Here is a 27,034-nt window from a genome sequence, read left to right on the forward strand (position 1 = left end):
CGGGGGCACCTGCTGTTGGCCACTGTCAGCAGACAGGCTACTGGGCTAGATGGACTTTTGGTCTGACCCAGTATGGCCATTCTTATGTTCTTACGTATAGGAGGGGGCTCTGGCCTTGGGGGGAGATTAAGGCTGGGACAGGAGGGGCTTACCTCGAGCGACTCCTGTCAGCAGTGCAGTGGGGGTGCTAAGGCAGCTTCCTGCCTCTCCTGGCACTGCAGACCATCCCAGAAGTGGCCAGCAGCAGGTTCCCAGCCAATGAGAGTACAGAGCTAGCACTTGTGACAGGGACAGTGCACAGAGATCTGTGCGCTTCTTCCCCACCTAGAAGCTGGGCCTCTTACCAACCGATTCTGGGGTGCAGCACAGTCTGTGGTGCCGGAACAGGCAAGTAGCTGCCTTAGCACCCCCACTGCTGCTATGAGACCCAGTGCCTGACATTCCACGACGCAGTACTGGGTCGTGACCCATAGTTTGAAAACCATTGGATTAGGGAAAACTTTAGGGACAACCAAGGTCAGGATTGACGTTCTTATTTTGCCAATAAATCCAGCCCTCCTCCCCATACAGGAATGGATGCTAAGCCCCAGATCCTGAGAAGACTTAGTCATGTGCTTAACTGTGCACCTTGTGCATGCCCCTACTAAAATGGGCTTATTCCCGGGGTATACGGCTCCGCCTGTGAGCAAGTCTCACTCAGGGTCTGTGTGCTCTGCTGAAGACGAGGGATGAACTCAGCCCAGTGTAATCAGAAGAGCTAAAGGTTTTGTTTTTTTTCATGACTAAGGAGTTCAGCCCACCATAGCTCAGTTTCCTAATGTTGAAGTATTAAGGCTATTATTTCTATTACAATAGCTCCCCATTGTGCTGGGGGCAGTACATACATACAACAAAAAATAGCCCCTGCCCCCCAAAGAGTGAACCATCTCAGTACATGACAAGAGACAACAGATAGAAGGGGAGGGGGGAGTACATGGTAACACTGAGGTTATAGCAATGATCAAAGGTACACTAGCTGTCTAATCATTAACAAGCTTTTATAGGCCTCACAACAGAAGTAAGTCTTAAGAGGAGATTTGAAGGTCTGGTAGATTTTTACATGCTGCTTCTCCCATTCAAAAGGGGCAGCGTAGCCAAAAGCACCAAGGAGCTTATAGGAATAGCAGGGTGATGGTTGACAAAGGTATTGTTCAGTGCCAACAACCGAGCAGAATGCTAGAGGTGATAGGCAGGGCGTGGGTGTACATGACGCACTTGAACAATACTGAGAAATAATGTGTGTTTCATGCTGTCAACTGAGAGATACAAAGCACTGGGGAGTGACAAGGTTGAAACTACGAGCCAGGTGATGGTCTTTGCAGCAGAGTTTGGAATAGACGTAAGGACAGGAGGATACGTGATGACATTTGTCAAAGCCAGAAAGGAGGAGTTGCAATCATCCAGGCTATTCCTCTTTTATAGACAAATATACTTTGCAGTCTGTCGTACCTCTTCTGTTTTCATATTTCTGGTGGCTGTTGGCGGATACAATATTTCTGCCTCTTTCAGCTAAATCTTCCATTGGTATCTGGATATTTTCTGTCAGAGAGATTTCTCCATCCCTAATCATCTCGTGAAAATATTAAGTGTCTCATCTCTTGTGCTTCTGTATGTGTGTGTCCATGTATAGGTAACTCCTGGTTTTGTGGACAGTAGTTTGTATGGGTGCAATGACCCAAAATAAAATGTTAAAATTTATTTTATAAATGGCTTTCATCTTGATGAGCTTTAAAGCTACTTTTTTTCCCCTATCAAGTTAGATTTCATAAGATAAGTTATGTGTGACCTATAGCCCAGTTTAAAAGATAGGAAGGTTTCTGTAATTGTCTTTCTAGCTTAGTAAATGAGAAAGTGGAGATGATGAAATGTATCATACGTCTGAGTTTATTTTTATTTTACTGATGAATAAATGTTTGAGCAATAGTTTGTGTGGTTAGTTTTGCTGGGTCTTTTCCCACTGGTTATTTTTAGAAGGGTTTTATTTGAATTTTCCATAAACAAGTGACAATGTCTGAGAGAGAGACAAGGTGAAGGAGGTAATATCTTTTATTAGACCAACTTCTGATGAAGAGAGAGAGAAGCTTTTAAGCTTTTTTCTCTATGCAACATAGTTTGATCCAATTAAAGATTTTACCTCTCCCATCTTGTCTTTAATATCCTTGGACCAATATAGATAAGTCAACCATGCATATGTGTTTTTAGGAATTTGTCCCCAATAAAAATAAGAGCATGTCAGACCAGGTCTATACTAGACACTGAGGGTCAGCTTAAAATACGCAACTTGATCTACATAAATAACATAGTTGGAGTCGACATACCTTACGTCAAGCTTGGCACCATCATCACAGTGAGAGGCCAACGGGAGCAAATGCTCCCATGAGCTTCCCTTATTCCTCACAACTGCTAGGAGTACTGGTGCCAATCAGGGAGACCCTCGGTGTTGAATTTAACATGTCTGTATTAGACCTGCTTAATAGAATCCAGAAGATCAATCTCCAGCATGACAAGTGGAAACATGGCCTCAGTTTGCTCAAGAGTGGTCTTTTTTGTGTCTAATGTTGATATTTTGGGGAGTCAAAAGTCAATAGTTTCCATGAGATCAAAAATACTGATTTTTTTAAAAATTGCTGGCTTAAATATGGCTCTTTCAAGTTGACACTTGCTATCTATAACTAAATTCAAGGTTGATTAGACAGAGTTACATGGTTACAAGTTAGGCTTTGCAGCAGGTTTGTTCACAGACCTTGGAGGGAGACATTGTAAGGCAGAGTTTTCACTGAAAAAATTTCAGCCTGCTACAAGTGGAAGCTAAAACTAACATGTTGGGGCAATGTCTATGTTGTCGTACTGTAAACGGACACAAAAGAGCTATGCTCATTTACACTCAACAGACATTTGGCTCTCAATTTTTTAGTTGATTATTTTGTGGCTATAGTAGTTCCTCTCTTATACATGTATGCAAAATTATTTCCTCTCATGAGACCTTTGTATTACCTACCCGGAGTTAAGCATCAGCACCAACTCCCATTTCTTTGCTCCATTGGTCAGAGGGAATTGTTTTAGGTTTGCAAAGTTTGGGGATATTAGATGTAACAAATCTTGGACACCTTGGCCCAGAACTTAGGACCTAAATACCATTCTCCTGAATTGTTCTAGCAATATAGTCATTTTGCTATGTATAGAGTAGTTTTAACTTACTAAAGGAATGAGGCTTATGTTTCATGCACATGCCATACCTTTATCTACTTTGTTTAATATCTTTTGTAATGTCACTAAATAAAGCCTGGTCACATTTTCCAGTCTTCAGATTCCAGAACCAGTACTTTAGTTCCTTCTGCCACATAAATATATAAAGCAAACATGATGTTTTACGAAACGGAAATCTACATTGAACCTGTTTTCTCAGGGCCTTCCGATAATTTCAAGCAATTGTTCCTCAATAGTGTATTGTTTATTTTTCCAGAGCTGGAAGACCAGGGTTCTCATTATCTAATTTAAATGAGAGGAAATCACAGAATTGTGGCAAGTCAGAGTCTTGCTTAAAGATTAGCTCTAGTAATCTCCTGAAATTCATCCTATTTACATGCTGAATCATTTTTAATGGCAAGTAAGAAGCTTAACCCTGGTATGATTTCTCTATTAAAATGAGACAGAATGCAAGTTCTTGAAGAGGACAGTAAGGGCAATAACCAATTAGCTGTTAGCAAACCAAATAAATACATAGTGCCAGCGAACAAGCACTTGGCTCCAAAATAGAACCGAGACTGGTATACAGTGGATTATTTAAAGTTTTTGTTCCTTGCTAGGTGGAATAACTGTTTCTTTGCAGCTCTGATCTATTTGCAAGATTAGTCTGAACTGAAGACAGTTAATGCAAGCAAAGAAATAGTTTACAGAGCAGCTACAACTGCAGTGCCCAAGGTGGAGAAGTTCCAGAAGTTGTGAAATGGGTGAGTTGCATGTGACTAGTGACACAGTCTTATAATAGCATCCTGATTCAAGCATTTGTTAGTAGTAGTAGGATATTTTTAAAGGGGGATTTTCCATGAGGGTAGGCATTTCTCCAACTTAAGCAAAGTGGGTCCAGGCCTTACAAGGTAGGAGAACTATGGATTTTATAGAAATCTGTTTTTTTTAATTATATAAGATCAGCTATCCATTAAAGTAGAGCTAAATGCTAATAATTCCAACTAATAATACAACTGTAATTTAATTTGTTCCAATTCACAACTCACCAGTCCAAAAGTATACACCGGATAATAGTCTGCAGTATAGGGAGGACTGAATTGCTTATTGAGGTTTGAACCATAATCCAAAGTTCTCACATTTAAACTAGTGGATCAAATTTGGTCTACTTCATAAACATCATCTGTTTTATACCATCACGTGTCCTGCAATGTCATGAATGAGACGAGAGCCCTAACTGTAGCGGGAAAACTGCTGATCTGCCAGCCTTTCCCAAAAACTCGCTAAATGAGTCCATGCAGTTCACTGATGCCAACCCACAAACAGGCTATTTACAGAGAATAGTGTGGGAGCTGCTGGTGTGTCCCCTTGTGCTTGTTTGTGGGTCGTGGGGCTAATTGGCTAAACCATGGGAACAGCAACTATTGTGCAGTAGCCAGGCTATTGTGCAATAAAGCAAAGGGAGTAGCTGGTGATCCCATGGCCCCTTCCTACGCTTATTGCTCTGAGAAGCAATTCCAATGCTAAGTGGCGCAGAGGCATTAAGTATGGCCCAAGAAGGTACTGCTAGGGTAAAGTACAAATGGCTAAGTGAAGAAACTTTTTAAAACCTTATTGGGAGAGAGCCTGAAAGAGGAGCACTGATCGTTCATTACAGATCTAATGGCTGTAGAATGATGAGGCCATATAATGAAGTTTTTAAAATAAATAAATAAGTTGCTCTTTTGAATACATTAACATAAGAACGGCCATACTGGCTCAGACCAAAGATCCAGCTAGCCCAGTATCCTGTCTGCTGACAGTGGCCAAAACCAGGTGCCCAAAAGAAATAAACAGAACAGGTAATAATCAAGTGATCCGTCCCCTGCCACCCATTCCCAGCTTCTGAAAAACAGAGGCTAGGGACATCATTTCTATCCATCTTGGCTCATAGCCATTGATGGAGCTATCCTCCATGTATTTATCTAGTTCTCTTTTAAACCCCATTAAAGTCCTGGTCTTCACAATATCCACTGTCAAGGAGTTCCATAGGTTGACTGTGCATGGTGTGAAGAAATACTTCCTTTTCTTTGTTTTAAACCTGCTACCTATTAATTTCATGTGGTGATCCCTAGTTCTTATGTTATGGGAACAAGTAAATAACTTTTTTTAATTTACTTTTTCCACACTGGTCATGATTTCATAGACCTCTATCATATACTCCTCCCCTTAGTCTCCTCTTTTCTAAGCTGAAAAGTCCCAGTATCATTAATTTCTCCTCGTATGATACCCATTCCAAACCCCCTAATCATTTTTGTTGCCCTTTTCTGAACTTTTTTCATTGCCAAGATATTTTTTGAGGGATGAGCGGACCACATCTGCACACAGTATTCAAGATGTGGGCGTACCATTGATTTATATAGAGGCAATAAGATATTCTCAATCTTATTCTCTATCCCTTTGCTAATTATTCATAACATTCTGTTTGCCTTTTTAACTGCTGCTGAACATTGAGTGGGTGTTTTCAGAAAACTATCCACAATATTCCAAAATCTCTCTCGAGTGGTAATAGCTAATTTAGTCCCCATCATTTTATACATATAGTTGAGATTATGTTTTCCAATATGCATTACTTTGCATTTATCAACATTAACATGCATCGGCCATTTCATTGCCCATTCTTCATCTTCTTAATAAGGGTATCCATATAAGACCTGACTTGAGGCTCATTAAAGTCACTTGAAATGCTTCCATTGACTTCTGTGAACACTGGGCCACGCTCATATTCGGAAGTTGGTGAATTATATATTTTTGTCTTTACCATTCACTTTTAAAATGTGAATATAAATAAATCTTAGGGTCTTGTTGATGATAAACAACCTTCTTTGCTAGATCTCTGTCTGGTTCCTAGAAACTGTTAAATACAAAACAGTGTCTTACTATACAATGAAAGGTCAGAGTTCAAAAAACAGATCAACAGAAAATATGCAAATGAAAGTCCCTCATTAGCATATTTTTTGCCAAAAAAACTCGTAGCGTAGACATAGCCTCAGTGAATAACCCCTTCACCTGAGCAACATAAGTTACTAACATAAGCATCTGTGTGACAACGTTATGTTAGCAGAGAACGGCTACAATAGAGTGCTTACAGTGACACAGTTGCGTGGGCATAAGCTCTCTAGCGTAGCCATAGCCTGACGCCAGGTTTCCACGCCAGGGGAAGATCGACGCTGCCATGATCCATTTACCAGAGTTTGATTTAGCAGGTCTAGTTAAGACCTGCTAAATCGAACTCACAGGGTGCCCCTGTTGGTGGCCGGTACTCCTGCACCTATGTGGAGTAAGGGAAGCTGACAGGAGTGTTTGCTCCTGTTGGCCTCCCACTGAGGGGATAGTGGATAGTGGGGAAACTTGAATCAAGGTATGTGAACTAATTAATGTAGCTGGAGTTGCGTATCTTGATTTGACCTTCCCCTTTACTGTAGACCTGGCCTAATTTACAGCATCCTCCCTGGGACTGCCCTATGAGCTACAGTGCTGCATGTTATAGCTCCACTTGCCCCCGCTATCCCTCCCCACTCCGCTTTCTCCCTACTCAAGAGCCAGTGAGTGGATCCTCAGAGGGCAGCCTTAAAGCAGTCTTCCATAGTGTTTGTGTTGGAGAACTCTCTCCCAGCCATAACTAGGCCTCTCAGTGCCCCTTGAGACTGCTCCAGAAAATGTACAAGATGTCAGGGGTCCAGAAGGGTATGAGAAGCTCCCCCTTTTTCTCCCAGTCCTGTGTTTAGACTGGTAGATCACAAATCTTGCTGTCATGTTGCATCAGATGATCCACATTTCCAGATTTCCTTGAGGATCCCAGGAAGTATCTGTTAATTGCCCTGATGTTCTCCCCCTGGAATGAATACAGAGCAAAGGGAAAGAGAACAATTGACAGTCAGTGTTTATAAAGACATGGGTACAGCACTGATCTTCAGCCTAAACCAGGCATGTCCAAAGTCCGGCCCGCGGGCCAATTGCGGCCCGTGTTCCGGTTTAATATGGCCCCACAGGTAATTTGGCAATATCTATCTTTTATGGCCCCCAATGAATCCATATGTATTGAGATGAATACATTGTAAAATCTCAGTTAATGTCAGTTGGTCTAAATCAGTTATAAATATATTTGGACACAACATGTATACTTGGTTTTATGTTCCTGTTCATATTTTTGAACTTAAAAGTTGACAGACAACCTTTATTACCAATAATATGTAATGTACTTTACAATGTTCCTGACACATATTTCAGCTTCTTGGATTTTTTTTTCATCTGGCCTTCAGATATGAAAGGCAGAGTGATTTAACACCTGTTTAGATTTGTCATCCATGTGACGAAATGAAAAGTATGCCGTTTGCAATAAACTTTGCATAAAATAGTTAATTTGCATTTCATTTTAATGGTTCAAAGAATGTCAGGCAAAATGGTCGGCCCTCACGCATGTTCACTTCATCAAATCTGGCCCTCTTTGAAAAAAGTTTGGACACCCCTGGCCTAAACATTTAAATTGTATCCACAGAGTCAAAGCCAGCGCAATATACAGCAAGACGGAATCTGGAAGAGGCACAGAGAAACAGAGTAGCAAACTTAGCTTCCTATTCCAGAAACAACCCCCACTACAACTTCCCTGCACATAACAAAACCCATAGCTGAGCTATAACACTTCCCTTCCAGAGAACTGGTGGTCCTGCACTACCAACAAGGAACTATTGTCTCTGTTACTAAAGGAAGATGGGCCACTACAGACACATAAATATCGTTGGCTGGAAGGTGCTTGCTAAGTCTCTCTGTTAAGACACAAACTCCAGTTGATGTCTTTATTTTTGCTGGGTGACTTTTTTCTCCCTTTGAATTTGATGCTTTTACTAACATTTAAAGCAGATTCAAATACATAGGAGAGTTGGCGCCTGTGCCGTTCTAGACACCAGGGATATTCTGTGATGGAGATACACAGTATTTGGAGATCAAGGCATGGCAGGCAAAGGCCTTGTCAGTCTCCTGTAAGAGCTGCCTTTATTTCATGGACCCTTCAGCAACAGAGCACAGTTCCTAATACAGGGGCGGGCAAAAGGGCCACCACGGGCCGGATCTGGCCCGCCAAGTAGGTTGATCCCACCTGCGGAGGTCCTGCTGCTCCCCCACTCCCTGGCCAATTAGGGCCTAGGGATGGGGGACCATGCAGTGTTTAAAGTCAACCCTGGTGGCAGGGGGAAGCCTGCAAAGTTTCCTCCTGCCCTGCCCCTGCCCTGCAAGGAGTGCGCAGCGGCGGCAGGATGGGAGGAGACTTCGCATGTTCCCCTCGCCTCAAAGCCCGGATTGGCCTGGGATGGGAAGAGCACACAAAGTCTCCTCCCCCCCTGCAAGGGGCTCTGTACTTAAGAGTCAAATGCCAACTCATTGACCTGGAGGCAGAAGGGAGCATGCAAAGTCTCCTCCCACCGCCAGGGGCATGGGTGCCCAAAGGGAACCGCCAGCTGTTCAGAACATCTGGCTGTTCTCTCGGGGGGGGGAGAAGGGGGAAAAGACTTTGTGCACTCCCCCACCTCCAGACCAATCACGGTCTGTGGGCAGGGAAGTAGGGAAGTGTCCTGGCCCCGCCCCTTCTGCCTGAGGATCCGCCCCTTCTGAGGTGGCCTGAGGCCACTTCAAAAATTTCTGAAGTGGTCACCAGTCAAAAATTATTTCCCACCCCTGTCCTAATATAAGAGCCCTGCTACCACAGCGCAGCATTCGAACAGAATTGCATGTAGCTTCTACAGTCTAGCACAAGGTGTCACTGTTGGAAACTAGTTGCTTTGCTTTGTGGATCTCAGACAGGGTTTAGTGTTTGTCCAATGCCCTTCTAAGGGCTTAGAGAGTCAGGAGGAAAAACTTCTTTGTTATGTCACTTGTTTTCATGTTATTAAGGTGTATAAAATGGGGGGGGGGGCGGTCTGGGGCACCACTGAGTCTAATCAGAGTGAACTGCTTAGAACCAGGACTACTTACAGCCCAAGACTGGGGTCCTCTCTATCAGATACCAAACCAGTCACACACCGCACTTCAGCTGCCAGTCCAGGCCAGCAAAAAGTTTCACAAGCAACTTAGACACCCCATCTTTACCTGTGCCACAACCCAGCCCCACACCTTACACAGATGAGAAGGTATGAAAACCATTCTCACCAACTCTGAACTGGTTCTCCCAGACCAAAAGGACTAGCCACAGTCCCAGGTCAATTTATACCTCAGATCTTTCCCCAAAAAAGCACACTGGGCCAATCCTTTAGAAACTAAAATCTAAGGCTAAGTCTACACTGGCATGATTTTCCAAAAATGCTTTGAACGGAAAAGTTTTCCGTTAAAAGCATTTTCAGAAAAGCACGTCTAGATTGGCAGGGATGCTTTTCCGCAAAAGCACTTTTTACGGAAAAGCGTCAGTGGCCAATCTAGACGCGGTTTTCCGCAAAAAAGCCCTGATCGCCATTTTCGCGATCGGGGCTTTTTTGCGGAAAACACTACTGTGCTGTCTACACTGGCCCTTTTGTACAAAAGTCTTTCGGAAAAAGACTTTTGCCCGAACGGGAGCAGCATAGTATTTCCGGAAAAGCATTGACGATCTTACATGAGATCGTCCGTGCTTTTCCGGAAATTCAAGCGGCCAGTGTAGATAGCTGGCAAGTTTTTCCGCAAAATCATCTGATTTCGCGGAAAAACTTGCCACTCTAGACACAGCCTAAAGGTTTATTAATAAAAGAAAGAAAAGGTTGAGAGCAAGATTGTTAAAGAAACACAACACATACACCAATTACTAAGTTCGTGATGCAGGCTTTTAGCAGAGATGTAACAAACTGCTAGCTTAAAATTCTCTGGTGTACATCCTATGTCAGGATGGGTTGACGCTCCTTCCTGGCTCCCTGTCCCTAGCAAAGGTGCTTCTGGAGTGGAGGGCAGGAGTGAAAACAAGATGGAGGCACCCTCAGGATACTTTTATAACCTTGCCCACGTGGAGGGAAAATCCATTGTTTGCCTGGGCGCTGGTGCTTCCCAAAATGGGGCCTATCACATGACCACCAAACCAGTCTATGTCCTTTCTAGGCAAGGAGACATGAGGTATCCAGGGGTACGTCTAGACTACAGGCTTCTGTCGACAGAAGTTTTGTCGACAGATACTGTTGACAAAACTTCTGTCGACAAAGAGCATCTAGACTACATTGAGTTCTGTCGACAAAGCAAGCTGCTTTGTCGACATGGTAGTGTAGACGCAAAGGACAGTTTACATTCAATAACACCTTCTGTTGACAGAAACTCTGTCGACAGAAGGCGTTATGCCTCGTAAAATGAGGTTTACCAGCGTCGACAAAACTGCTGAGTTCTGTCGACGTTATGTCGACAGAACTCAGCGGTAGTGTAGACGCAGGTATAGTTTTGTCGACAAAAGTCCACTTTTGTCGACAAAACTCTGTAGTCTAGACACACCCCAGGTGTGCTAGTCATGTGTCAATTGGCAACCCTTAAGAGCCATTGTTCATACAGCACTGAGCAAGGGCCCCTCCCAGTCCATGGTCAATGCCTACTGCTGTCTCCCAGACAGAAAACATTTTGAATATAAATACAAAGCCCATATACGTAACTCTACACACAAATATCATAGAAGTATATGAGTAGCATAGACAGGGTCAGCATAGCATAAGCTTGTGTTCAACATCTCACATGGCCCATTTTGCACTAAATTTGGGGCACAACAGTGGGTGCATCAATGATCTGCCCGTTCACATTAAAATCCAATCAGGTGTCATAAGGAAAATGCAAATGCCCTCATTTTCAGTGGCTGTCTTAGGCTATGTCTACACTGCCGAGTTTTTCCGGGATACTGGAAAAACTCTGCCACATCCAGGGAACGTGTCTGCTCTTCCGAAATTTTTTTTTTTTTTTTGGAAGAGCAGATGCACTTTTTCAGCATCCCTGTAAACCTCATTTCACGAGGAAGAGGGGATGTTCCAAAAAAGGGTTTTTTTCACATTTGGCCCAGTGTAGACGGGCCAAATGTAGGAAAAGCCTCTTCCAAAAAAAGAAGCGGAAAAAGCTAAGCAAAACTGTGGTTCGTAATTTGCGTAGCTTTTTCCAGAAGAACAGTGTAGAGTAGACATAGCCTTAGAGACTATCGGCCCAATTCACCTCTGCGCTACTTGGTGTATGGTTGCAGGACTTTGATCTCAGACAGCAGAGTGGAGAAGTCAAATGATGACTCAATGCTTAATGGGAAATGATTAACATATTTTTCTGCATTTTGTATCTGTGGTTTGTATTCCTTCCCTGGAAAGTTTCCGTTACTCTGGGGTGCAGATAAGGGAATAAGTAGGAAACAGTGTGAAAGGAAGCTCCTAGCTGGTTGAATGCCAACACTAGAGACAAATTCAGTTTACTTGCCTCCCAGGGTGTTGTAGGGATGAATTGGCTGACAGATGGCTGCAAAGAGCTCTGAGGCTGAACTGTGATATAGGACAGCAAAGTAGGGACGCCGTTATTATTACAAACGCTCCGTTGTGCAGCTGATCAGCTCATAGGTGGTACGGAAGAGAGCCAGGGTCCTCATCCCGCCTTCTCCTTGCCTCTTTGAGGAGGCTGTGCCCCACATGGCTCTTGCAGGGGTCATGATCGGTGAGGTCAAAAAAGTTCCCTGGGAACCCTTGCAAGGACCAATCACCATCTGGCCCCTAAAACACTGTTACCTACCAGGTCTCACCTAGATATGTCATGGTGAACCCCTGGGAAATTATTGCTGTGACTCCACTGGCCCCAAGCAGGAACTGCTGCTGTGGTTTCAGGATGGTGGAGACAGAAACAGCCCCACTGGCTGTCTTGGAATTTCTGAGCCAAGTGAATTTGGGGTTGTGGCCATACACCCCAAGATGGGTGTAATTACAGCAGAAATAGGGCACTAATTTAATGGAGGCAGTCATGCTGCCGATAATCTTTCAGTGGAAGGCTCACTTATCAATGAAATGCAATCAGCGCATATTTTAGTATCAATTCCGCTAACTGCCTCTGGAAATAAGGGAACGGAAGGTTCAGTGACTGGACCAATAGAAACCTTTGGTGAGTGTCTCCATTCTCCTTACGTTGAACAGCCTCATTTCCTATCCTGAATGATCAGTGGAAACGGGTCAGCTGCTGGGACATGGTATGTCGGAGTGTTTCCAGGTGCTGGAAGACCAACATCCAAGTTCTCTGAAATAAACTGATATGGAATGAGATTAAAAAATAAAAATAAAAATAAATCTTTTTAAAAACATCCTGAGCACTTGGACTCTTTATCCTCCTCTCTTTGATGACGCATTAGCCACGGGGCAAGGCTGTTTGTTATTCAGCAGTGGAATTCACATCCCGAGAACAGCGCTCTAACGCCACCTCTAAATCAGCGTGAGTGCATTCTGAGGAGTCACAGGACTCAGTCCCAGGAGACAGTGAAAAGCCTTTTTTCTGATCAGTGAGGAAACCAGCCCAAGCCATCTTTTTGCACCTAAAGAAAAAGCTCCACTAGTTTTCACAAACAAATGTACAAAGAAACAACAACAAAAACCCTCCTGTTGCTCAGGCTGAGACTCAGCTAGACATTAACCTTCAGAGTCAGGAGGATTTTTCAAGGCGGCACTCTCAGCCTCTAAGCCCTTGTCTCCACTTACCAGGAGACCGATGCTGTGACAATCGATCTCCCAGGGGTCGATTTAGTGGGTCTAGTGGGTTTAGTGGGTCTGCTAAATTGACCACTGATAGCACTCCCTTCGACTCTCATACTTCACCAGGTTGTGAGGAGAAAGGGAAGTCGACGGGAGAGTTTCTTATCAACCTCCTGCACTCCCTCCTGGGATGCTGCAGAAATTTGACCTAAGATACGTCGACTCCAGCTACGCTATTCATATATCTGGGTTTGTGCATCTTAATTCGACTTTGTCTCCTAGGGTATGTCTAGATTACATGCCTCTGTGGACAAAGGCATGTAAAATAGGCTACCCAACATAGTCAATGAAGCCGGGATTTAAATATCCCCAGCTTCATTGAAATAAAAATGGCCACCACGCTGTGCCAGCTCAGCTGATCGTTGGCACAGCACACGAGTCAAGACGCAGATCGGTCGACAGGGGAAGCCTTTGTCGACCAGGCCTGTAAACCTCGTTCCACGAGCTATAAGGGATCGGTCGGCAAAGGCTTCCCCAGCTGCCAGATCAGCGTCTAGACTGCTGCACTGTGCCAGATCAGCTGATCGTCGGCACAGTGCGGCGGCCATGTTTATTTTAATGAAGCGGGGTTTATTTAAATCCCCGCTTCATTGACTATGCCGGGTAAACTAGTTTACATGGCTCCATTGATGGAGCCATGTAGTCTAGACACACCCCTAATGTAAATCTGGCATTAGGGAAATAAGGGGAAACTTGCAATACTCTTAAGTGACTAGAGACCAATCTGAACAGCAAAGGTCAGACCAAAAGCTAGATACAACTGGGACAGAGTTTGAGAATGCTTCGATTTTGGGCTTGATTTGGCCCGCTCCTGACAGGATTGAGAAACTCTGGGTTTTCAGCCCTGGAGTTTTCAACCCATGTCTGTCCCCCCACTCTAAACCCTGGAGGAATCACTTTCTCCCAAAGGAAAAAATAACACCCACTTCCCTAATTATTGTAGTGGGCTGTTATCACAGCACTAAAAGTGTAGCTCTGAAATGTGGCTTCCTACAAATGCTTAAAAACACCTGCCAGTGGAGATGGGCAAAATGCAAAGCAGACAATTCCTAAAGACCAATTTCCCTTTTTATTGCTCCTATTACAATCGCTCCCCAAGTCTCGACTACATTAGGTTCTGTGCATCCAGGCAGGAAGAGCCAAGCCCTGGCCCCCAAGTGCTTACAATTTAAACCAGGAAGCTGTCCCCAAACTGTCTGTTTGCATATGAAAGTTGGACAGGTACCATTCTAGGTGCATAACTTTGGGGAGGGAGCCAGCTTCCAACTACCGGAGAAAAGCACAATTTTGCCAGTATAATGGCATCTGCACCAAGCCCACCGACTGTGGGGAGAGGGAGAAGGAGGGATTGGGCAAAGGAGGCAACTGCCCCAGGGCTCAGTGATTCAAAAGGGCCCGGGCTCCTGGCTGTCACTGGAGCAATGGCGGCAGCCAAAGCTCACTGGAGCCTGGTGTGGTGCACTCTGGGCTGCCTGAGGGAGGCAAACCCCAGCCCCACCCTCTCTGCCTGAGGCCACGCCCCTTCTGGGCACGGAGTCACTTCCCTTCCTCTTGCCCAGGATCCCAGCAAGTCAGTCATCTCACCCCACTCCAGTCTACACTAGGGGCCTCAGCTAGCACAGTTGGTCAGGGACTTCGGTGCTGGACTAGAGCTGAGGGAGAGGGAGGGGAAGGGGGAGGATTGAAGTGACTGCCATCATTAACAGGGCTCACAGTTCAGTGCCTCTCCCCATCCCCCTTATTCAAATTATTCCAGCTGCCCTGCTCAGGGTGCGCCGGGATGCTGCTATCACAGTGACTAAACTTTTTGTTGGGCACTTCATGATGTCAGACTGACCTGCTTCTGTTGGCAACAAGTGCGATTGCCTGAGGTTCGGTGGCCTCAGGGTCAGGCTAGCAGCAGGGAACAGCTAATGATTGACTGTAATATGCTGACCAAGAAAACTACCATGACTTACATTCTGCCCTGGTTGCTTTGATTAGAGCAATTTGTGTCCAGTCCTTAGTGCAGATGTACCACTGCAGCCCCCCCTCCATGCTGTGTCTGCACTGCAGAGTGACCTCCAGTCCCCTCCACTTCAGTAACCCCTCTGAAGTTAGCCTGGCTCCAAGGAGAGTGGCCACACTGCAAAGCAGCACCTGAGCTGCACAGAGCAATTAAGGCCGTGTCCAGACTCAGGGTTTTTTTCGGGAAAAGTAGCCTTTTCCCGAAAAAACTTCCCCTGCGTCCAGACTCAAGCCGCATTCTTTCGAAATTATTTCGAAAGAACGCGGCTTTTCTTTCGATGGCGGTAAACCTCGTTTCACGAGGAAGAACGCCTTCCTTCGAAAGCTCCTCTTTCGAAGGAAGGCGTTCTTCAATGTAAAGAGGCCGTCTTCGAAAGAGAGCATCCAGACTCGCTGGGTGCTCTCTTTCGAAAAAGCGGATTTTTCTTTCGAAAGATCCGCCTGCAGTCTAGACGCGATCTTTCGAAAGATGCTCTTTCGAAAGATGCTTTCGAAAGAGCATCTTTCGAAAGAAGCCTGCAGTCTAGACATAGCCTAAGCGAGCAGCTGAGGAGCATGAACCTGTGCTCCCAAACAGGCCAGCCAGTGCAAGTTAAAGGCCCCACCCACTGTGTTCGGATGGGTTTGGAGCGAGAGTCAACGAGCAAGTTACACCTTGAGCTAACTTTGCAATAAAGAGAAGCCCATTAACAGAGTAAACCGGGATACGCCACAACTTTCCTGCAGGGAAAAACATCACCAGTGCACGGAGCAGCTTTCTCTTCTTCATAATGTGGGTCTGAATAGTGCACGCCAGTGACTGGCTAACGATGGCTGGAATCGGAGCCAACCTTACAGACCTGTAGCACTGTCATTCATTTGTACTGCTTCATCAGGGGGGTATACCAGCAGGCAGAGTTGTAGGTCAGAGGTTTTTTCTGAGCATGCTGAGGGGTCTGTGTTAGTCTGGTAGCAGCCTGGCCCCCACCTTGCATTCCTGAGCTTCTGGTGTCACAAACAGCTAGGTCCCTCCTGACACCTGTCCCTCCTTCTCCAACCCCCTCCATGCACGATGAAGGACTCATCTGAAGAAGTGGGCTGTGCCCACGAAAGCTCATGATACCACTGACATGTTTTGTTAGTCTATAAAGTGCTACCAGACCATTTGTTGTTGTTTTTTACTTTCATTATAACAGACATGTAGGAAATGTGACTCTGGTAACACTGAGCCAGATCTCTCCCTCCTCTGGGGAAAATATGAGCCAGAGCAGCAGAGGAAAATTCCTCCACTAAATGGTTCAGATTGTTCCAAATAGCCCCACTGGGCATGGGGGAGCTCTGCTGAGGAGGCAGAAGAAAAAGGATAAATCTCCTCATTGTCCAGCAGCAGGAAAATGGCTACTGTGGTAGCCTCAGGTTTTGCAGCAGTCACTCTCTGTCTCCCCTCCAGTTCATACATCCCTCAAGAAAGGAGACCTGAAAAAGCCAATCGACAAAAGGCAAAAGCTTTGGGAGAGCTTGACAGATAGGAATTCTCCTTGCTCCAAAGCAGGGTTTGCCAGGAAGGTAGAATAACGTAGCTGGGACCTAGTCATCTCTGCTGAGATCTCACAGTGGCCTTGCTTTACAAAATAAAACCTAATAATGGCACTTTTGTGGGGTCTGACTCCGGTACAATTGGATATTGTGGTTGAGGAGCTGGATAACTCTTTAACTAACCCTGTGGCTTTCATAAGAACTCTGACGACCAAATGTTCATATTCACCAGCTGAACCCACTTTGCCTAAAACTTCTTAGTAGCAGTGGTATAGAGAGAGCTAAGAAATGGCGCTGGCTTTTGGGTGTTGTGTACTGCACCTTTACACATCTCAGGACGAGCCTGTGCACAGAATGCAGCAGTTGTTTTGTTTTCGACAGTTGCTTCTAGTCAGTAATAAAGGAGAAACACACACTGTGCTCTCCCCTGATATCTCCCTCAAGCTAAACCAGCAGATTTTCAGATTCTTGGTGAAGGCTTGAAAATGTGTCGGGATCCCAATTTAATGGGGATACGAGGGCTGGCATTAGACTTGCTGTGGCTTGAACTGCACTGCCCGGGACCTAAGTCCAAGCCCCTCCGCCTAGGGATAAAGGCCTTGGATTTTGGCATTGTCTCCTCTCCACTGAACAGGCCAGCAGGGCTCGGGCTCAGGCTTCAGTCCCCTCCTGGGGCTGTGTAGTAATTTGTGTTGTCAGAAGAGTCATAGTGCAGTGAAGTGTGAGGTTGTCAGTTGTAATGTACCTACATGCAGTGTAACATATCTTACAGCACACACTGACCAAGTGAGTCCTCAGCAAAAGCCTCTCTGTGATTTCATCCATTGATCAGTAGGTGGAGTAATTGGTTGGCACCATGTTTTTGTCAAAATAAAATATTGTTCTGTGCTCAGTTGTCCTGCTGCCTCAGTAGCCCAGGTGTGCTGCATGGCACCATGTAAAACCTTCCAACTCACTCATCCCCTCATAGGTCAATAAGATTCAGGCTGTGTTAGGATAATGCCAAACTCAGTGAACTCAGAGCTCACCTAGGGGTCATGTAAACCATGTCCCTGAGTTCACATGGGGTGAGCGCTCATGCCAGAGGTGTGGAGCTAAGATGCAGCAGTGGCATTTCGGATCAGTTTGTGCTGGAATCATGTGACTCTGAAACATTCGCAATTTCAACCCTAAATTGGCCCTGGCCTCAGGCTGACTCTGACTCAGGTTCAGTGAAAGAGCTCATGAGCCGTTTCAGTTGCTATGGTTTGTCGTTTTCGACTGGAACAAAACAAGTTGCATGTGGCTTGACGCACGGTCACTAACCTTTTGCACGGCTGTAGTCTCTGTTGCTTGATGGCAGATTGCGCGTGCCTTACAGGAACAGTCCCTTGCACCAATGGGAATACATTTGTGAATCAAATAAGAAAAGCGAAACTTGGCCCTAATAATGTTGAAAAATATTCTCCAGTGGTCTCCAGAAGGAGAATTCTTACTCTCTGGAAATCAGATCAGCCCTTAAAACTGCACTGTTCAGTCAAGGAAACCCTGACCAAAGTGCCCCTCACAAATTTGTCAGTGTGAACCTGCCAAGAGGTAAACACTGGGCTCTAACCCAAACCAAAGGGCACCATGCACACAGCTGAGTGGAAAGCTTAAGATGCCAAATCGTTTATTGATTTATAGTCCACGTTGCTCATAAGTCTGTGTAAGACATCTCTGATACTGAGGGACAGTTGACTAGCATGGGTACTTTTTAATGGGCAGAACTCAGCGTGTGGAGAAACAAACAGTTCAAAGAGCAAACTGTTGCAGAAACAATTATCAGGATATTAGGCCATTGTTAATAATTAACCTTAATAAATAAGCATGCTTGTGGCTAACTATTTGCAAGAGTCCATTCCCGTTCCCAAAGAAACAATATTTTCCCACGCCACTTCAACCTTGGCTATAAAAGATTAAGTCACCGCCTCCGAGATTTTTCTTCAAATGTCATTCTGGCAGAAAAATATGTCATTGAATCCTGGGGCAGGATACAACCTCAGGGGAAAAAAACATAATATGTGTATTTATGTTCAGTGCCTTCTTTGGTTCCCAGGCTGCTATAAATATTTGCTCCTTCAGACCAAAAGCATTGTTACTCTTACAGTTCTCAGTTGGAGCAGGCCTTTCTGGTCAATACTTGAGGGTTCTCTTTTTCAGATTTCAGGCATTCGTATTTTAAAAAAAAGTTTTGGCTCCTCATCTTCTGTGCATTCCCCAAATCCTGATATCATAAGAATGAGTGTGATTATCTGACAATTCCAGTTGGTGGTCTAAAGGAACACTGCAGTCAATAACAGAGAAAATGTACAAATGCCCTGATCTTTCAGATATGTTCGTACCCGAGTAATCTTTTGATTTCAGTGGAACTATTCAAATGTATCGACATTATTCACATGTGTAAGTGTTTTACAAGATCAGAACCACAGTGTTTACTGGGTAAGAACGCAGCACATTAGAAACGACTGAATAATTTCTAGTGGATATTTGATGACATTTGCGTCTTTCTATTTATAAGTTGTTAGCAAGCAGCTCAGATTTATTCAATATTCAGAATGATTCCAAAACACTTTCTGCCAATAACCCTGTTTCTTGAACAGCTCACTGCTAGTATTTGACATTGGAAATTCACGATGTGCTAGTTTTGATTTGACATAGACAGAAGGTAACTTGGTTTTTGTTTTGTGCCCTTGCTGTAATGACTATGAACACCTTCAAGGATGAATACTGAGATTTTTGAAGTTCAACGTTTATTTTCTGTGAATGTTTTCTAGTAGTTATGTAAAATTTACTGTTTTCCGGAACACTCCTGCTGGTCAAGAGCTCACTAAAATATGTGAGAAAACAAATAGAAAAGAGCCAGTAAAAAATACCAAACAAATTCACTTGATTCTTCAAGTAAATATTTGCAGAAACATTTTTGATCAATTTCCACCTCTCAATAGATTTTTTTAAGCAATACTTGTCACTTGATTCTGTAGGTTGGGCTTGGTTCTTTACTCCTTTATACCTTGACTGGAGTTACTTAGCTGTAAACAAAAGAAAAGTCAACCCCTTATAGCCATTGAAGAATTGCTGCTGGTATTTGTCCCAATTGGAACTGTCTTTTGTTAGGAAGTAGATTGAGGAATAATGCTCCCAATAGTAATGAAACAGAAATCAGACTTTTGTAAATTTCCAAGTTTCCATTCATTCCCCTGGTGGACACCACTTCCTATGTCCTCCCTGGTATCAATAGTCTTTTAGGTACCTCCCTCCTCTCACATTTGTTTGATAAATATGATTTTAAAGCTGTTTTCCTGTTTTTCATTAGTTATTTTTCTTAAAAATTAGATGCCAGGGTTACATTGATCTGTTATCTGATACACTTCCCTTCAGGAGGGGGAGAAAGGGTTTGGTATTTTGCTCAGATATTTCCTGAACTGATCTCAGTTCACACTGCAAGAAATTCACCCCGAGCAGAAGGCCTCTGTATCATTTAAGTCCTGCTTAAGCCTTATGTTGAGGGTTTCAGAGGAAATAAGACTACTGCTGGTCCTTCGTACAAGGTCGATTTCACCCAGGGAATGATTTTCTAGAACGCCTACACACCCTTCAAAATCGTTATCTTTGATTGTCACTTAAGCTAGCTCCCCGTCCATTACATTTGTCAAGTTGCATTTGGCATACACCTCCTCCACCCAGTCCCACATGGGTCTCTCTTCTGCCAAGCTGCTGTTAAAGAAGGCTGATGCATAGCCAAACTGGCAGGGCCCTGTCAGACTTGCCAGCCTATTCACACACAAGAAATTCTGCTATCCCACAGAGATTTCTTTTCTTTTCTTTTCTTTTCTTTTCTTTTCTTTTCTTTTCTTTTCTTTTCTTTTCTTTTCTTTTCAACTCCTGGACATGTGTCATGGGGTGTAGAGACTCCCATACTGGCTCAGCAGCCCCTGAGTCAATGCAGCAACTGTCATCAGCACTGACTGGCAGAGCAGCGAGGAGGACAAAAGAGCAGAGAAGATCAGGGCGTAGTGGGGTGACTGCCAGAGAAGCAAGCCGGCTAGAGAAGGAAAGTCTCACCAGGTGAGAAGCCACTCAGAGACAGCAGCATCTCAGAGAAGGGACAATCCAGAAACATGGGCTGAAGAAGCCCATATAGAACCAAGCGAGGTAGGAAGTAGTGCAGGGAGAATGGTTGACTGATGCAGCCTGCTTTGGGTGAAGGCCCTGAGCCAGAACCCAGTGGAGTGGGTGGGGGTTCCTGTAATAATCCTTTCAGCCGGAGACTTACGACCCACAAAGGACCCTCTGAGGACCAGAATCCACTAGCTCACATGCAGTATGCGGGGAAACCCGCACACACCAGTGGGACTGAAACAAACAGCTTTCACTGAGTGTCCAGCATCAGACTGCCAGAGAGACTCCAGCAAGAAGAGAGAGCCGACGCTGTGCAATGCCCTGTCCGACCCAAGGGAGGCATTGACCCATTAGAGCACCAGCCAACAGCTTAGTCATGTCCTCTGTGCTCAGTCTGTGTTTACTGCCCAAAGTTCACAACTCAGGAAATCAAACAACAAACTAACAAAATACTTACCACCGCACAGTTGTTCTGATGATCCATAGTAAACGGCATCCCACGTGGGTGGCACACAGAGCTCACCTCACTCTCCCAGCACCAAGAAGTTTGAGTGCCTTTGGCATAGGTCAGTGGTGGACAACCCCAAGGCCCTCGGGCTGCAGCCAACCCACTGGAGTTCCAGCTGCCCCCCCCCCCCCACGTGGCAGCACTGCAGTCCTCACTTTCTACTCCTTTCCCTCCCTCCTGGCACTTTGGAGGGCCACGAATGCCTGATTCACGCTCCGTCCCCTCCTTCCCGGAGCTTGAACGCTGCAAATCAGCTGTCTGTGGCTGCTCAAGCTCTCGGAAAAGGGGAGGAGTAGAGAATGAGGGGCCCCAGTGCATGAGAAGGTGCGTGGGGGGAGGCAGGGCTGTCAGAGGATTGCATCAAAGAGTCACCTTATTCTAGCATCATTTATCTTCCCTGAACACAACCCAGAATATTAGCTAACCGCCTGGGTCTAAAAGGGGTAAAAATACATTAAAGACAGTCAGGTGCCCAGTCGCTACTGAAATGGAGGGGGCATATAAGTACCCAAGATAGGTAGATTTACCCCCTCTATATGTGAGAGCAGAACCAGGATATTTAAATTTGTGTCACGGCTCTCAGTTCTGGGGGAAAGGGCTGCTTTAGTAGCTGGTTTTGTTCTGGATTAACCCCTTTTCCTCTGTAAGGCACAAATGACGAATGATACGTGAAGAAGATGGTCTGTGAATGACCTGGGTGGTGAGGGGGGAAACGTGCTGAGGAAAACCTGTGCCTTCTTGCCCAAGAGCGGCACATTCATAGCACCTCTGCTGTTCTGCTGGGAGTTCATTAAAAAGTTAATAAGAAAAGATGGGGGGGGGGGAGAGAATTGTGTGTGGCTGCTTAGTTACAGGAATGCCACAAGAATTCAGAAGCACTGCAAAGCTCAGCCTTGGAGGTGTTAAGCCTTGCCCGTGACTGCTTCAGCACCGGCAGGAACAGGCCCTGGAAGTACACAGGACAGCAGGTTTTTTTATGACAAGCCACAGACAAAGAGATTTAACTGCTCGGTGTGAAAGAAGCTCGTGCTGGATTTGGCTAATTTCCCTTCCTCGGTCATTGGGCATGTTTATGATGCTTGTCAAAAAGAGCAGGCGTGCGTCTCTCTCCCTTTCCCCTGTGTAACCTGTTTCCCTCAGCCCTGTGGTATGAATACTGGGAATGTTCTAGAAGATTTAGTTCTCTTATACGCTGCCCTGTGGATAACTAAAGGCTTGACCCTGCACCCTTTGAAGTCTGTGGGACATTTGGCCCTTGTTTCAGTAGAAGCAAAGTCAGTGAGAGCATTTAGCATCTTTTGCTTTCTAGGACAGTAGCTCTCAAACTTATTTGACTATGCTCCCCCTTCTTTGTGTCAGTCGTCATCTGCGCGCCACCAGACAAATACATATACTGCCGCACAGCACTGACGGCAGCGCCGGCGCGGAAGGAAGGGTGGCAATGTGAAAAGTGATATTCATCACTACAACTTTCCTCAGCAGACTTAGTGCCCCACTGCCCTGGTCACTAAGGGCATTGATGCTGGTGCGGCTGACAGCACGAGCACTTTTAAAAAAAAAAAGCACACAGATCACATCTCCCTTGACTAGGGTTGCCAGGTGTCCGGTTTTGAACTGGACCGTCCAGTATTTGAGCTTTCTGTTCAGGAAACAAATTGAGAAAATACAAATGAGAAAATACAAAAGTCTGGTATTTTCTAAATAAGATGTCATGTAGATTGTGATGTAATATCAGGTGTGTCCAGTATTTTTGTTGAAACCATCTGGCAACCCTAGCCGTGATACATTCCTGCACCTCCCCCGTGTTTGAGAACCACTGCTCTAGAGGGATTTTCACTCACCCCACATATGGGACCAGATCCTGACTCTCACTGAGGTCTCTTCCCACAGCTAGACTACTAAAAAGATATTTGAAAGTGACTTTATGGGAGCAGCCCCAGGTGTGACAGCATATGTCCCTGTGTTCACACCTATACATGACTGCAATGTTTGTACAAGGCATATCTTGAGGGTGTCATTTAAAAACTGGTAATTTGCTGATTAGTAAAATCATGGCAAAAAGCACAAAGCAGCATTAGATGAGCAACTATAAACAGAAGCTGACATCATGACTACAAGCATGTTTTCCAGATAAGCCTGGGGAGCAGCCAAACCAGTTCCTCAGAGACAGAGCAAGCCAACGCTCTCAGCCCCGTGTAAACAAGGTTGATGGACCATTACCTGCTAAGAAGCCATTCTTCGGCAGGAGAAGGGGTGGAGGCAAACCTCTACATCTGAGCAAAAGACAGCATGGGGTTTCCTTCCACACAGACAGCCTGTCGCTGCGCTCCCAGCTGGAATTGCTTCTTAAAGGAGGGCAGGACTCTAAAAGGAAGGGACAGACACCCAGGATACGCCCCCCTCTCTGCCGGCCCATCACATTTTCTGTGCCTTAAAAGACAAAGACCTTTGGACTCTGGAGGAGGGGCGCATGACCTTGGCCAGTAAGAGGGCTGAAAGCATATGCTGAGAGAACATGGCTTTGAATCCAGTATCATTTAAGTTAGGCACTGCTGAGCTTTTTATCTTTATTTTTCAAGTGATTTCTGACTATTTCTGCCTCATGATGTGTACTCACTTCAAAATCTCTCACTGGGTCATCAATAAGCTTGTTCTATTGTTTGATCTAAGCCTGTGTGTTTAAGTTCAAGTGTCTGGGTAACTATTTAAAATACTAAGCTAGTGTATTAGTCCCTTCAAGGAATAATGGACTTACTATATGTGTACTGTCTGCGAGAGGACTGGGTCGTGCAGTTCTAGAGGAAGATCCAGGATTGGGGGGGATCCAGAGTGTTGGGGTCCGCCAGCAGCATGACTAAGGCTGGCAAGAGCCAACGTGGAGCAGGCTGATTGTGGCACATGCAGATATAACTGGGAGTGACTTACATGGTAGAGGCTGTTTGTGAGCAGGCTGCAGCAGCAAGGCAGTGAAAAGAGCACCCCAGACCACAAGAGCAATGCAACATGGCCTCCATCATAAATCAGCCCAATTTAGGAGAGCTCCTGGGCTGCTCTAGCTTGCACAGGGCAGGGGACTGGGTCAGACCCAGAAAGGTGTCTGTCCTCCCTCCAAGGGCTGGGGTTGGGTACAGCTGTGGCCTGAGCCCTGGATGTGGTTCAGTTTGATGAGAAATCCCCTTCCACCCTCCCATGTGACATCTGCCAATAGTGGCTTTCTGGAATCCGGGCATAAAGCCAGTGAGCTGTTCTCAGCATGCTCCTATTTGACAGGATTTCATTGTGACATGGAGCTACTGTGGTCACAGGCAGAGCACATGTGACCCCTGGATTCGGGGTGCAAAGAAGGAGCCACGCTAGTGCCGAGTGATTTGCGGGAGACTCTCACCTGGCACCTCGTGGCCACGTAGGACTTTCTGGCACAGCACTCCATGGCCACTCCAGGCTTCACAAAGACAGTGAGGTTAGCACTCAAGTCCCTTGCGCCACTAATACACCTTTCTGCCACTTGTTGAGCTAGGAAGAAGAAGCTTCTTTAATTGTTCTGGCATCCAAGCTCAGTGATGAAGTGAGCAGTTTTGACCCCACTGAGCAGAGAGAAGTGGTACCCACACCCACAAGTCGCTTCATTTCAAATGCTCCACTCTTAGAATCATAGAATCATAGAACCATAGAGCTGGAAGAGACCTTAGAAGGTCATCAAGTCCAGCCCCCTGCTCTAGGCAGGACCAATCCCAACTAAATCAACCCAGCCACGGCTTTGTCAAGCCGAGACTTAAACACCACTAGGGATGGAGACTCCACTACTTCCCTAGGTAACCCATTCCAGTGCTTCACCACTCTCCTAGTGAAATAGTTTTTCCTAATATCCAACCTGGACCTCTCCCACCACAACTTGAGACCATTGCTCCTTGTTCTGCCATCTGTCACTACTGAGAACAGCCTCTCTCCATACTCTTTGGAACCTCCCTTCAGGAAGTTGAAGGCTGCTATCAAATTCCCCCTCACTCTTTGCTTCTGCAGACTAAACAGACCCAACTCCCTCAGCCTCTCCTCATAGGTCATATGCTCCAGCCCCCTAATCATTTTGGTTGCCCTCCGCTGGACCTCTCCAATGCGTCCACATCCTTTTTGTAGTGGGAGGCTCAGAACTGGACACAATACTCCAGATGTGGCATCACCAGAGCCGCATACAGGGGAATAATGACATCTCTGGATCTGCTGGCAACGCTCCTCTTAATGCAACCTAATATGTAGCTTCTTGGCTACAAGGGCACACTGTTGACTCATATCCAGCTTCTCATCCACTGTAACCCCCAGGTCCTTTTCTGCAGAACTACTACTTAGCTGGGTGGTCCCCAGCCTGTAACAATGCTTAGGATTCTTCCGTCCCGAGTGCAGGACTCTGCACTTGTCCTTGTAGAACCTCATCAGATTTCTTGTGGCCCAATCCTACAATTTGTCTAAGTCACTCTGGACCCTATCTCTGCACTCAAGCATATCTACCTCTCTCCCTAGTTTAGTGTCATCCGCAAACTTGCTGAGGGTGCAATCCATCCCCTCATCCAGGTCATTAATAAAGATATTGAACAAAACCGATCCTAGAACCGAACCTTGGGGCACTCCGCTAGAAACCGACTGCCGTCCTGACATCGAGCCATTGATCACTGCCCGCTGGGCCTGACCTTCTATCCATCTTACCATCCATTTATCCAATTCACATTCCCTTAACTTGCTGGCAAGAATATTGTGGGAGACCGTATCAAAAGCCTTGCTAAAGTCAAGGTATATCGCATCCACTGACTTTCCCATGTCCACAGAGCCAGTTACCTCATTATAGAAGCTAATCAGATTAGTCACGCATGACTTGCCCTTTGTGAATCCATGCTGACTATTCCTAATCCCACTTTCCTTTCAAGTGCCTCAAAATAGATTCCTTAAGGATTCCCTCCATGATTTTTCCAGGAACCGAGGTAAGACTGACCAGCCTATAGTTCCCTGGATCATCCTTCTTCCCTTTTTTGAAGATGGTCACTACATTTGCCTTTTTCCAGTCATCCTGGATCTCTCTCGATCTCCACAACTTTTCAAAGATAATGGCCAAAGGCTCCTCAATAACATTTGCCAACTCCCTCAGTACCCTCGGATGCATTAAGTCCGGACCCATGGATTTGTGTACATTTAGCTTTTCTAAATAGTTCCTAACCTGTTCTTTACCCACCAAGGGCTGTCCATCTTCATCCCATCTTGCGTCACTTAGCGCATTAGTCCGGGAGCCGACTTTGTCCATGAATACAGAGGCAAAGAAAGCACTGAGTACTTCATCTGTCACTAGGTTACCTCCTTCATCCAGTAGGGGCCCCACACCCTCTCTGATCACCTTCTTCTTGTTAACATGCCTGTAGAAATCTTTCTTGCTATCCTTCACATCCTTCGCCAGTCGCAATTCCAATTGCGCTTTCGCCTTCCTGATAACCCCCCGGCATTCTCGAGCTATACATTTAAATCCCTCCCTGGTCATTCATCCAAGTTTCCACTTTTTGTAAGCTTCCTTTCTGTGCTTAAGTTCACCAAGGATTTCCCCTGTAAGCCAATCTGGTCTCCTACCATGTTTGCCTCTCTTGCTACGCATAGAGATGGTTTCTTTCTGTGCCTTCAATAAGGCTTCTTTAAAATACTGCCAGCTATCCTGGACTCCTTTCCCCTTCATGTTAGCATCCCAGGAGATTCTGCCCATCAGGTGTCTGAGGGAGTCAAAATCTGCTTTTTTGAAGTCCAAGGTGTATATTTTACTACTCTCTTTTCTTCCTTTGGTCAGGATCCTAAAATCTACCATCTCATGATCACTGCTTCCCAGGTTGTCACCTACCTCTACTTCCCCTATTAGTTCCATCCTGTTTGCAAGCAG

The 27,034-nt window shown here is 45.4% G+C and overlaps 1 protein-coding gene across 5 annotated transcripts in view; it reads right to left on the bottom strand.

The window, feature by feature from the left end:
* LOC102460964 (uncharacterized) overlaps positions 1-23,792 on the bottom strand; it is a 48,137-nt gene extending 24,345 nt beyond the window's left edge. Inside the window, exons 1-2 of one of the 5 annotated variants that reach the window (XM_075925612.2) lie at positions 23,350-23,792; positions 1,489-7,099 (exon numbers count right to left, since the gene is read on the bottom strand). In XM_075925612.2, coding sequence (XP_075781727.2) covers positions 1,489-1,503 — 15 coding nt within the window. In that variant the 5' untranslated portion in view covers positions 1,504-7,099; positions 23,350-23,792. Of the gene's footprint in view, positions 1-1,488; positions 7,100-21,078; positions 23,304-23,349 lie in introns of those variants that run through there. The other 4 variants (XM_075925614.2, XM_006114064.5, XM_025180182.3 and 1 more) reach the window with 4 other exon arrangements.
* Between the last annotated feature and the right edge of the window lie 3,242 nt (positions 23,793-27,034).

The sequence above is a fragment of the Pelodiscus sinensis genome, chromosome 3, assembly GCF_052426305.1.
Source record: "Pelodiscus sinensis isolate ZL-2025 chromosome 3, ASM5242630v1, whole genome shotgun sequence".
Lineage (NCBI taxonomy): Eukaryota > Metazoa > Chordata > Testudines > Trionychidae > Pelodiscus > Pelodiscus sinensis.